Source organism: Falco biarmicus, chromosome 11, assembly GCF_023638135.1.
Source record: "Falco biarmicus isolate bFalBia1 chromosome 11, bFalBia1.pri, whole genome shotgun sequence".
Classification (NCBI taxonomy): domain Eukaryota; kingdom Metazoa; phylum Chordata; class Aves; order Falconiformes; family Falconidae; genus Falco; species Falco biarmicus.
The window spans coordinates 24,083,880-24,096,968 of NC_079298.1; the positions used below are offsets into that span (position 1 = coordinate 24,083,880).

The 13,089-nt window shown below is 34.8% G+C and overlaps 1 protein-coding gene across 4 annotated transcripts in view; it reads right to left on the reverse strand.

Moving 5' to 3' along the window:
* CDC14A (cell division cycle 14A) overlaps positions 1–13,089 on the reverse strand; it is a 67,072-nt gene that overhangs the window by 16,741 nt on the left and 37,242 nt on the right. For 3 of the 4 annotated variants that reach the window (XM_056355313.1, XM_056355314.1, XM_056355311.1), the window contains exons 6-10: positions 11,644–11,710; positions 9,435–9,497; positions 6,174–6,261; positions 4,124–4,354; positions 1,755–1,893 (exon numbers count right to left, since the gene is read on the reverse strand). In XM_056355313.1, the coding sequence (XP_056211288.1) occupies positions 1,755–1,893; positions 4,124–4,354; positions 6,174–6,261; positions 9,435–9,497; positions 11,644–11,710 (588 nt within the window). The remainder of the gene's footprint in view (positions 1–1,754; positions 1,894–4,123; positions 4,355–6,173; positions 6,262–9,434; positions 9,498–11,643; positions 11,711–13,089) is intronic. The other variant, XM_056355312.1, reaches the window with a different exon arrangement.

Genomic DNA, 13,089 nt, shown 5'->3' on the forward strand with positions numbered 1-13,089 from the left:
AAACAAACTGATCAGACACATACTTGGGTGGGAACCTCTAAGAAAAACAAAAAACCAAAAACCACCAAACTCCAACCCACTACTCTAACATGCCTTATCAAACCTCAAAGAACCTAAGAGAGGAAGTTTTGACATCTATGAAGGTTGGGAGATCAAAGTTGCAAGGTTGTACCTTTTAATCAGATGCAACTTGGCAGGCCCAAGGGTAAGATATTTTATATTAGGATGATGCAACTGATGTTAGCTCCTCCTTTCTCAATCCCGTTTTGACACTACTGATGACACTGCTTGAATTTTGTCTGATTCTCAAAACTTATTTATTGCCATTAGGACAACAGAAAATTCTTACTGAAGCATACTACAGCTCTTAGCTACGAATAATACAGGTACAAACAAAAAAAATCTGAAGGATCTTTGCCTATCTACAAAAAAATCAAACCAAGTATTTAAACACCACTGAAGAAGAGACATGGGCCCTGGTTTTCCTATCTTTCGAGTACACAGCACTTAACTAACCACACTGCCTACAAGCTTTCTCTCAGTTTTGCTTTATTGTGGAAGTTATTTTTAAAAGTGCATCATCCAAGAATCAGCATGATGTGGAGAAGTTTAATCTGCCTTGAGCGAGCGCCTGCAGTTTCTAAAAGTTTGCAATTTTTGAAACAAAAAGTTTGTGCGTTTTGAATAATGGTGGGCCACCTCCCAAATAAAGGAGCATCCATTCAGTTGCACTGGAAAATAAATAGGAATCCCCTTTCATGCTTATTATAATATATATAAAATAATATTTTTATTATATTATAATGCACAATGCAAATTATAATATATATTAAAAATTATTACAGTAATACTCCTTTCCCTCGAAAATCCTATGAATGTTTTACTGCATTTACGTAGTATCTAGCAGAGCTGTTTGCATTTTTTTTTTTCCAAAAAGAGACAAATTTGTGGTGGATTTTTTCAGTGTTTCTCATAACACTGAAAATGCCTTTAACTAAATATCATCGTGGTTATCAACTCAAAAACATCAACACAACCACTATAATAGTAAATGCACAATGTAAAAACCACTGTGACACTAACATCTACATCACTGAAGCCAGTGCAATTCTGTCATTCATTTCCAGTCAGGATCAAACCTTGAATCACCCATTCAAATTACCTGTACACGAGGTGTTCTCAAGCCAAATTATAGAGTCAATTTTGAGAAGGAGCTCTATTGAAACCACATATTCATTTTGCTAACGACTATTAACTCCATATCAGAAATGCCTCATACATTATATGTTAGGAATCTGACAGATCATAAGCTGTCCAACAGATACTTATTTAATCTTTAGTTACAAGAAAGAAAAAAAGTATTATACTATTTTAAGATTCATTTTAAGTGTCATCGTAGGCTATACATAAATTCTTATCTTTCTATGTTAATATTTTAATAAATACTTATTGTTGATCTTTTGTCCACATCTGGACTTTACGCTTTCAACACATTTGTCTTTAATTCCTAAATCCCCAGAACATGAACAGTTTTGAGACCCTCTGCCTCTGAAGGGGAAGAAATGCATAGCAACTCCAGAGAAGACTTTTGCTACTATCTTTGATTTCAATCTCAAGTTGACTAACCTTAAACGTATTGCAACAGGCAGTATTATACGACGTCAGTAGACAGAAAGTAGGTCCTATAAATAGTGCAAGATGGATAAGGATGTAGAGAAGCAGTTGATTCTTAGTAGCAAAGAAGGTATACGTACTCTTCCAAGAAGTGTTGCTGGGGTCCTATAATAGAGCCTGGTCGACATATTCTTATCCAAGCAATGGCTTCAGCATGTGTGAACTTGTAGTGTTTCATTATGTAACAGGCAATCAGTGTTCCTGTTCTCCCCAGGCCAGCTACAGAAACACAAATAGCAACATTCACACACAAAGTCACTAGTATTTCATAATCATCAAATTAAAGTATTCTTCGCAATGTCATTCACCACCTTACTATTTGAAGAATTTTCGATTCAGTATTCCAATTTATCACATAATTGGATTTCAGTGCTGTAGATATAAGAACAAAATGTATCATACTTATAGAAAGTTAACAGCATTTAAGAACTGTGAACATGCAACAGTGAATACCCTTGGCACTAGTATAATTCCACTTCAAACTTAAATAAAAAAGGCTGATATTTTCAAAAAAGCTGTGACCAAGATGAATACAAACTTCATATTTATAAAACCAGTAAAAAACAAACATCAAAGTACCTTTGAGAAGCCAACACACATACTGTACAAATCAAGGTTCAAATACAAGCAATTACAGGTACACAACACAGATAGCAGCATGTGTCTTGTCAGCCAGTGGCTTTTTCGTTCTGAATCAGTTTTGTTGTGAAACCAATCTATAAAACAATTCACTGCCATCTGTATAAACAGCAATGGATGTTGACCAGCATACAATTATATATATCAATAGCTTAAAACAATTTAACCCATCGCCCCTCAAGTCACAAACTAATCCTGGTTTCAAGGAGAGAGTAGAGACAGAACAAATAGCTTTTACTATCAGACGAATCTCTTAAATATAGAGTAAGAATTAATTTCTCTCTAGCGCCGTGTCTTACCTACTAGTAAAAGGGCTCCCCATTTAAACCTTCTTTTCCTGAAAATATAGTATTTGCAGTTTACATTCTCATGGTGGCCTACTGTTTATGCACAAACATCTACCTAAATGGAAACTCTCTAAGCAGCCAGACATCCTTGCTGACAATTCCATACACAAGTACAAGCTCTTTACATTTAACCAGTAACTAAACCTTGCTATGACTTTCTGGAAAGTTAGGATGATTCAGGTAAAAGGATAAAGCTAAAAGTCCACAAATACTGTGATTCTGTAACCATATACTGGAAGACTAGAATGCAACAGGCAAATAGATAACAAAGAGCTGTACTACACTAAGTATACATCTGAATAAGAAAATGGTCTCTGAAAACTGCAGGTAACATCTACCAACTGCATATATCACTAAGACTTCAGTTATTTTCTCGAAGTTCATGTTAACGTACACACTTTCCATAGCAATCCTTTGCATTAAACCATTCTATCACTTCGGTGACAAGCAGTTTCTAGTGTAGAAGCTGTACTCTGCATTGCAGAGTACAAGAAAACTACAGACAATAGGTTAACTCCGAGCTAACTGTTGCTTTAACTTCAATATGCTTATTTAAAAGGATGTAAAAAACTTAAAAAGAATGAGATTGATGGTTTCTTATTAAATACACAAAAGACAAAAAATACTTCAGTTTGCAAGTATGTAAGTCACTAGAAAAGTATATTGTATTCCTTTCGCAACTAAACCTGGAGAATAACCATCTACTCATGCTAATCAATAGCTTCTGCGCTCATTTAGTCAGTTAGCAGAGGTCCAGCTTATTAATGCCAGAATTTCTGAGTCCTAGTCACAGTAACAACTTGTTAGCAAATAAAACTTAATCTTTGATATGCATGTTTATTGTTCAAGGAAAAATTATGAATAGCACTATTCTTGCCTCAGATCAGCAAGACATTCGTCTCCACAATGTCCTTACACAACTCTAAACATAAATCAAGCCAAAACCTTCAAAGCCTTTGTTAATCGTTCTTGACTAAGCATGTTTTGTGTATTTTCTAGCTGATTTGCTGAAATAGGCTGGTTTGAAATACTGGCATCACAATAACTCACACTAACTTGAAATGTGGAAGTCACGCTCCACACAAAAATGTAGAACTGTCCAAAAGCACAAAGAAGACCTTTCAGCCCTTTGCATTTCATAGCCAATTATCATAATGCTGTGAAAGCATAATGCAAAAGAGAAATCTCCCTTCAACTAAAACTCACGCCTTCAAGTGATATTAAGAAGAAACAGAACAATGAACAACAGATTGTCAGTTACTGTAAATAGCAGAGTAGGCTGAAAGAACTTAATAATGCACATGAAAGTAACAAATAGTTGTCACATATTTAGTGAACTATCATGAAGCAGTATTACTTCCACAATCAGAAAGTGTTTTTTAAATGCTTTATTTCTGGAATAAAATGCTATGGATTTATACTTACTTTGACTTTTAACCTGAGAAATAAATAAGTGCACCCACCTTTACAATGCACAGCAATAGCACCCTCAGCATTTTCACAAATGTTGAGGAACCTCTGAACTATGCTGTCACTTGGTGTGCTTCCGTCTATGAAGAACAGGTCATAATGCTCAAAACCAGCATCAGTAAAGCGTTTTGCATCATAAATTTTTTTGTTTAGTCTTATGACTGATGTAACATTATGTTTCTTGAAATAGGGAAAGTAAGCTTCAGGTGCATGAAGAGGATAACCTATAAAAAAGGAAGCAACAATCATTTAGAATCATAGATTAAGTTCAAAGGCTTACTAAGCAAAACTGCCCCCTAAACATTTTTTGAATGATAAACATGCTAATACTTAAAAAGCTCTAATTGTTTATTCTGAATAAACATGTTAAGTCCCACAAAAAAAATATTTCCACAAAATGCTTATAAAGATGACTATAATTAAACTGTCTGCTGTTTAGCCTGTTCCTCTCTAGAGGTAGGGTTTTATACATAAAGCTGGGCACATACATGAATTTAGCATTTCAGAACAGCTGTTTATCTATAAAGCTGCAGCTCAAAGAACATTCTTTAAGAGGAAACGCTGTGTTTATGAGGAAAATAGATTGGTGATCTATACTATGGACAAAAGGAACAGTCAAAGGATAAACTGCAGTACCAGAAATATTTTTGCTCTGTTGTGGCAAAAAAAAAAAAAATTATGCCTTGATTCAGTTGAGATACAAAAGGATCCTCTAGAAGAATTTGGGGGGGTGGGGGTGGGGGGGGGTGGGGGGTTGGGGGGAGGGCAAAAACTAACCACACCACAACTGTTTAGGGCACATTCACCAAACAGATGTTCTCTGCTGCCAAGGGCTTGAGGGAGCGTGCACCCATGCCTATACGATGGATGGATGCAAAATGTAGTTTACTCTTTCCTATTAACAATCAAGTCTTATAAGGACAACACAGGAATAACATGGCCACCACAAAAATCAGAAGGTCTGTCATTGACCAAATTCACTGGTTTATCTCCAGAATTTTTATTCCTGTTCAGGTAAAACCTGAAAGCTTCTTCACAACACACAGGTCATTTCCACAAGTTATATATGCCTTAGTAAATGCAATTAGTCACAACACAATGAGAAAAATGTAGCTTTGTAACATGTACTTACACTCACCTGGGTGAGGCTTATTTGTAGCCTCATAACGGAATTTTAAACATTAGTGTTAGTTTATTAATTTTCAGTTATATACTTATAAAAAATAAACCACAGGTTCTCCAAACTCCATAGAACAATTTGAGTAGTTTTTGAAAAATTCTGCAGGAAAAGACTGTAACAGTGATTGCAGAAGAAACCCAAACCAACCTAAACATTTTCTCCCTGGATTTAGTTTAAATCTTTAGTAGACAGTATGAAATTAGCAGCGTTCCAGTCATAAAGGAAACATGAGAGAGCAGAAGGTAGAGTGGGGAGGAAAGAGGCAGACATTCAGAAAACGTGCTCACATAAAGCACCATGGCACGAAGAATAAGGTGAAATTCAGCAAAAATATGATTGTAGTTTTTAAACTGATTATTTTCCTTTTAGCTGGACCAAATCTCTACTTTTCCTCTGCTGGGTAAATTTCTCTTTTTTATTCCATTAGAATTATATAGGCTCTTCCCATTATCTCAAGAATCTTGAGTAATAAATGCAAGCGTCTTTTTAAAGTCTTTCCTGGCCTTTGTTACACAACTCTTAATACAGTCTCCTTTGCTTTATACAACTCACCTTTAGTTCTCATACTTACCGTATCACATTGGCAGGTTCCAGGAGAAAATTAAGGGGCCTGAATTTCTCAGGCACTATATCACTGAATGAAAGTCACTGACTGTTCGAAGAGTTGGAATTCTTCTAGCAAAGAAGAAATTCCAAACTTTTGAAATTAGGTTCTATGATTGTATATAAAAAGTCACTGTATGATTATTTCTGAAGATAATAAGTAATCTATTAATCTCTATTATCTTCTGCTCATTTCCTGTGACTATTTAATATGCTGGGAAACATAAGATCACAGAACAGCATTGAGATATACACCGTACCATTTTCAAGTTTGCTTTTTGGGTGTGGTCCACTAAATGCCAAAAATTTTCCTGGAACAATCCAGTTGAAATCACCATTTTCCACTCGCTATAAAAATTTCAGAAGAGAAAGAGAAAAGCATTTTAATATCTGTACATACAAGGTTAAAAAAATTACTCAATTTTATTTTACTTTTTACTATGTTCTTGCTGCATTAAAACAAAACACTTCAAATGTAATTATCTAGCTTACCTATATGGGACACTAACTAATCATAAGCCGCTTCTCAGAAATACCTTAAAATGAAATGCAAAAAAAAAATTTGCTTAGGTTTTCCAATAAAAGCAGAAAGTTCTAAGATATTTCTCCCTCAGAGGGCTTAGTGTTTTCAGACACCTACTTATAACAATACTGACAAACATCAACATTCTTAGAGGTTTTAATCAAAGAATATAGAAATTGTTTCCCTGTATGGCATTGGCTAAAAAAAAAAAAAAAAAAACCCACAGAAAACAAAAAACAATTAGCCTTCAAAAACAATTATTCTTTCTCTGTAGAAACTGAAATTTACATGCTAGCATAAGTTCTGATGAGCCAGTAATCATAGAAGGAAAGTATAAATCAAGTAAAAAACATAGATTAAAAAACCCCCAAAATCTCAAACTGACATTTTGCATTTCTTGCTCACTTTTAAATCAAAACTTCAAAAAAGCTCTGCAAGTTCTGTCAGTGCCAAAATTGGAAGCTTCTTTGGAAATGCAGAACTAAAGTTCAAGACTGCCTTCATGTTTTTTCATTGAAGAGTGCTCATTCCTCATTTGGCAATGCAGTTATTCTCAGCATGACTCTTAAGGACATGGCACTCTGTTCAACTGCATTATTAAGCTTGTGTTTTTAGCTCCCAGCTCATCAAAACATCCTAATGAGTGAAAGGTTCTGATAATGGACATTACTGCAATCAATTCACCAACTGTTTGCTTAGCTAAGCCCATTAGGCTTGCTCCCAACGTCCTCACACAGTGAAAAGTCCTGTAAGTTAACAAGGTTGTGTAAGACTAGTGAACCCATCTTGGCAAGTCAGCCCCCCCCCCTTGTTTATATCACAGACTGCAATCTCAACATTGTAGCCCTTCTACCCCCTTTAAGGAAGAAGTCCTGTTTAGTAAGTATTTTTCTATTTGTATTACCAGTTTTAATTAAGTAATCTTTTTCGTTACATGGGTTATTGTGAATAAGTTACATTTTAACCAATATATTTGTGTATGTGTGTACACATACTCAAAACTACATGCAAACATTATTATTAAAGAGTATTTTACATCTGGTCCAACAAAAGGGGAATTAGCTGCCTTGGTAATGCAATAAGATGAAAGAACTGTAAAGGTGAAACAATTTCCTTTTGCCTGCTCCCTTTAAGTCTTATGCAACTCCTCCCGACGTAACTACACATTTGAAGACCTAACACAGCAAAAACCTGGAACATTTGAAGTTTTATAAATATAGCAGAAGACATATGTAAACATACAACGCTGACCACAACAAGTAAAATAGAAGACATGCCAAGAAATGAACAAAAAATTAAAGATGATTCCAAGTTCTTGCTGCTTAAACTCAGACAGCAGGCAGCATACTTATCACAAACTAAAATAACATTAAACATTAAACAAGATAATGGGATAGCTTTAGTCAGTTATTTTAATACTTTTCTCCAGGCAGATTAATGCCTACTGTATGTACAGAATCCTAGACATTCCCAACCATCTTTTTGTTTTTGAAAAAACATTTTCCTTTTGTACATAGAAAGGAAAAGTGCCGCAATTTCTTACTTCAAATTTTAGTTGCTGTTCATTTAATTTTGGCAGTTCAGCACAGGCTATACCAATTTCTCAATCTAAGTATTATGGAACATTACAGTGTACAGAAATCCTTCTACAAATGCTTTGAAGTTTTGTGAATAGCTGTATGTTATAGCATGCCTAGTGCAGCCAACATCTACTGTATAATTGGTGTTGTAAATTAAGTTTTTCCACTGTTTATTCCTCTCCTGACTTCACCTTCTTTCTTGAACCTTTATGAAGCAATTCCTACAGCTGTATTTCAGAGATGTAGTCATCCACACCTTGCTTATAAAACAAGGCAATTATTTATCAAATGTTACAGAGATTTAAGAAAAGCGATTATCCCTGAAACTTGTTTAATAGAAATATTCAACTTAGGATAATAAATTTTAAGATGGACCTTTTCAAACTAAGCAAATTTATTCTCATTATTTCCAAATGTTCTGAGAATTGCAATACAGGGACTAGGGGAAAGAATACTGGCTACAATAAAGTAACACAACTCTGAGAAGAGAGTTTAATATGTATTCAAATGTTTAGTACACCTCTAGTTTATATATTGCTCTCCTTAACCAATGCAACTGGAGGAACTTAAGGGAGTTCCAAAGACAAGATCCAATAGAACTACACGGTTGTCACTGACCAGTAAAAACCCTTTTCCTTCCTTTGAGTATGAGAAATGGTAGACAAAGATGATGCAGCTATTCTGGACCAGATGCATATACACCTTCTGTGCTGCCATCTCCTCTGTACACAGCCCAGTTCACAGGTGCAGTATGGGCATACTTTAAAGGTTCTCTGAGCCATATAGCTTGAGATAACTATCCATTACTAGCAGATAAAGGTGCGTATATCACAGAACAAGGTCCTAGAAGCATCTAGAGTCATTCAGAGTATCTATTCTTAGGTTGTAAGAAAACTGGGAGAACAATGAACGACATATGACATACATAGGTTTCTGGGACTGCATTAGGGAAGTATTTTGGATGTATTTTCATCGCTGAAATCCCCACATAACGCATCCTTACTAAAAAAGCTCAGAAAAAGTCATCTATGTGGCTATAAAAGATTTATATATTTGGGGCTAACAGCATCTCAAGAAGCAGCTCAAGTGTTGAAAGCAAGCACAGATTCTGAGGTTCAGCTGGGAGACCTTGGATCATATCCTGGGGGAAGGTTGGGAAGCATGAGAGAGGTCCCAGAAGCCAGAAAGGCTACAAGAAAACAGGAGATTTATGTGACACGCTGAAATTGCGAAGATGTTCATCCTGCGTGTTTTTCACATACAGCATACAGGTTTGGATGTACATATCTTACATATGAACACTGGGTTTTACTTGAATTAAAATGTGTTTCCAGTACATTTTAAGTCGTGGGATACTGTATATTCTAACTTACTTTAGGTAAATCAAACACATTCAACTCATTATTAAATGTACAAACCTCATAGTGTTCATATTCATCCACATCAAATGTCTTAAAGTCAAAAAATCCATGCTGCAAGGCCTAAAAGGCAACAAGGTGTCAGTTTATACTGAAATATGATATATAATCTCATTTTATAATACTGGTTTTGAGGCTCAAAACTAAATCACTAAATGTTTGTGGTTTTGGCTTATTGAAGCCTCTATAATTAAGACAACATTACATTTTGCACAGATTAACAACACAGACAACAAAAACTCCAACAAAGTCACTAAAGCACGTCAGGCTCATTTGCTCCCCCCTTCAAAGACATTACAATGGGACATAAGGCTGTTGCATACCACTTAAATGATACAACTGATTCTCCCCACCCCAGTATGTATGTCTTTTTTCCTGTAAGGCAGACAATGAATTAAAAAGCAATTCCCTTTTTGTCACACATTCACTCAATGCTGAATCTCTATGCTGAATACATTTTCATGCAGATGGACATAAAATATAGAACATTAACTGTTTACTGATTTTCTATACTTAATATGTTACTCCAATTTTAGTACCACAATGGCCAAGCAAAATAGCATAAAGAGAATACAGCACTGTGTATAACCTGTATCTCATATTTGCTTTTAACACACATTCCACTAACAGAATGAAGTTCACTAGACTATGTTAGACAGTATTTATTACAGGATTGAAATAAGTCAATTTTTGTATTTGTTTACTGTACTATTATTAAATATGCCAATTTTGTACTAAAGATTTATGTACAATACTGTATCAAAAACAATTCTATGAATAAAGAATTTATAGACCAAATTTCTTCCAAGGAATAGGTGGAAGACAGTTCTGCAGCATATACTTACACTGATGCTACTGCATTCTGAAAAGTACAGATATTACATGACATTTTGGGATTAAAGTTTGATAGAAAAAACACCACAATCTATGATTTAAATACAATAGTCATCGGTCTGCCATTATTTGCTACATATAGAGCACCTTCTTTAAGACAAATTAAAAATAGCTTTTTTCGTAGGCAACATAAGCTCAATGATTGGACCTGTCATGAAACCTAAGATACCAAGATGTTTGCCTGAACAGCTGATTTTGAAAAATGCATTTCATCAAGCATTGTTGGCTGGCTACACTCCAGGATTTGTAGGCCCCCTGAATTATATGTATATGATACATATATATGGATGCAAACACCAAATTAATCTACGTAGACTAAGACTGTAGTTTAGATTTTCTGCTCAAAGTGTTTTCAACCCTGTAGGTGAACTGGACAAAGATTCAGTAATAAATTTTATGGGAACAAAGGAGGAAAAACAGATTCTCAAAGTCCTTCTGACGTGTTTGTTGCAGATAAATTACAGTGACTGCACTGACTGCTTCAGAGAGCTTCAGGATCCGTAGAATGCCATACAAATTAGAGTCTTGCTGTTAACTGACAGCTCCTTTCCCACCTCCTCAGAACTAAAAATATTAAGCTTGATCTCTCTTTTTTCAATTTTTAAGTAACAGTTGTTTTGCCATACTTTTAAGAATTGCAAATAGCCTATAAAGTATCTATACAGAACTGTTCATATAGCCTTCTCCCTTCATCAAGATCACTGGCAAATGAGCAAAATTTAATCTTTGCTTATAATATGAAGTACATACTACAACACAAGTTTGCCAGCAAGATGTCATGTAACATTTTTTAAAAAGCAATATTGGACCTTAATATTCCCCAGGACTGCAGAAATGACACATCAAAACACTAGTAAGACATAGCAGTTTTAATTTGTTTTAAACAATTCTGAAAATATTAGTGCCAAACACTGCATCATATGTTTGGGGGGAAAGATGGGACCAAATACATGCAAAAAACTGCTCAGATAAAGTCACAGTATACCTAGATGTCTGTCTCACTTGACTTTATCAACTTATGTTACTCCCTTTTACCAATGGTTATAAATGACCTGTTAGCAGATCTAACGCACTGTTAAGAACTACCCCCAGCCAGGCCCAGTGCACTTGCACATTCTGATTCATAACACAAAGTTCAGACAGCTGTCGAAGGCCAGGCCACCCAGGTAAAAGTGTAACCTCGGATTGTCAGGACTCAAACATAGTCCTTAGTAAATTAGGCTTCATGACAGTATACTACTGCATTTTAACAGTATTTTCCTTCATGTTTTAAAAGTCAACTTAAATCTGTTTTGCTAAGGAAAAGTGTTATTACCTTATTTATTCCCTGTAAACAGTCCAAGATCGTAAGATTGTACGTGCAGTTCCCAAATGAAGCATCCCTATAGATTCAATACAAATTAATTTAATATAGACAGAATTATTTTAAGAATTCAGGGAAAGCCAGCACAACAGAATATTCAAGTTATTCAGTCCCCTCTGAGAACTCTGAATTAAAGTTCAAAGACAACATTTTTTTTAGAAGCTTGTTCATGCTAAAGCACTCCCTTACCACAGATGTAGTTTAGTGTCAATGCAGTCCGATACTGCACATCATTTTATGTGCGTATTTTACATCAGCTAACTACATGCCATTTACCAAATTATTTATGCTGTCCTGGAACAGGAAGCTTTGCATCCTCTCTCAGTTGTGTAAGGATTGTAGCAATTAAAGTAAAACCTGCTTTAACCATTATTCGAGTCTTAACAGCATTACACTGTCTAACAGTGAAAAGGCAAATAGACTACTAGTTTGGATTTCATTTACAGGCTCTCATTTTGATGCCTGACTGCGGATGTGATTCAAAGTTATCTAGATATAATTAGATTTTAAATTACTTGACCTTAGTTCTGCCACTCTGAAAACAAGAATTTCTCTTTAAAAATGATAGGATACCCCAAAGCAAAACACATTCAAGCGGTAAGAGGCACCAACATAAAAACCAAGTAATACCGCCAAAAAATAACAGCAGCAAATGCACTGTGGAAAAATGAAAAAGTACTTTTCGAAGTGTGCTTCAGACCAGTTTGCATTTTAACAAAACCCTGCCTGGGAAGATAATTTCATAATCACCGATTAAGGAAATCTTTTATGGTTTTGCTCTATCTTATCCAGAGTGCTAAGAACTGTAATTTATCAGAATAGCAAAATTTTAGGTTTCAGCCAGATACATCTTTACATCAGAATTGATTCAAAATTTCAATCTTTCATTGAAAACTTTCCTTTTTTGATAGTCTACTTGCTTGAAGTAGTATGAAATTTGTTATATTAATATGCTTCTTCAGTCCCAAGTACTTAAGAGAAGAATATTCTCACCCATTCTTTAAGAGCAGAGTAAGTATAGCAGTTTTGAGCAAGCATTGTTCATGGAAAATGTATTTAAGAAAACTAAAAGCTACAGTCTTGGTAGTGTCATATTAGATGCAGGCTACTCTAGAAAAGCTTTCAAATTATTAGATTATTAAAAAATACTTAGCTACAATGTTTTAGAATGGTAACTTTAAAGTGTTAATAAACCTTCAATATCCAAATATAACAAAGAAGTTTTCTAAAATGAAAAGCCATAATGTATTTTCATTACATTAGATAAGCAGAACATATCAAAGCTGTAAAATATAAAGCTTTATAGACAGTATATTTTTGACAGGGGAAAGTTGGGTATCATTTTAGCACAAAAGCATTTTAGCAAACAAAAAATCGTCCAAGCAAAATCTTAAGGCC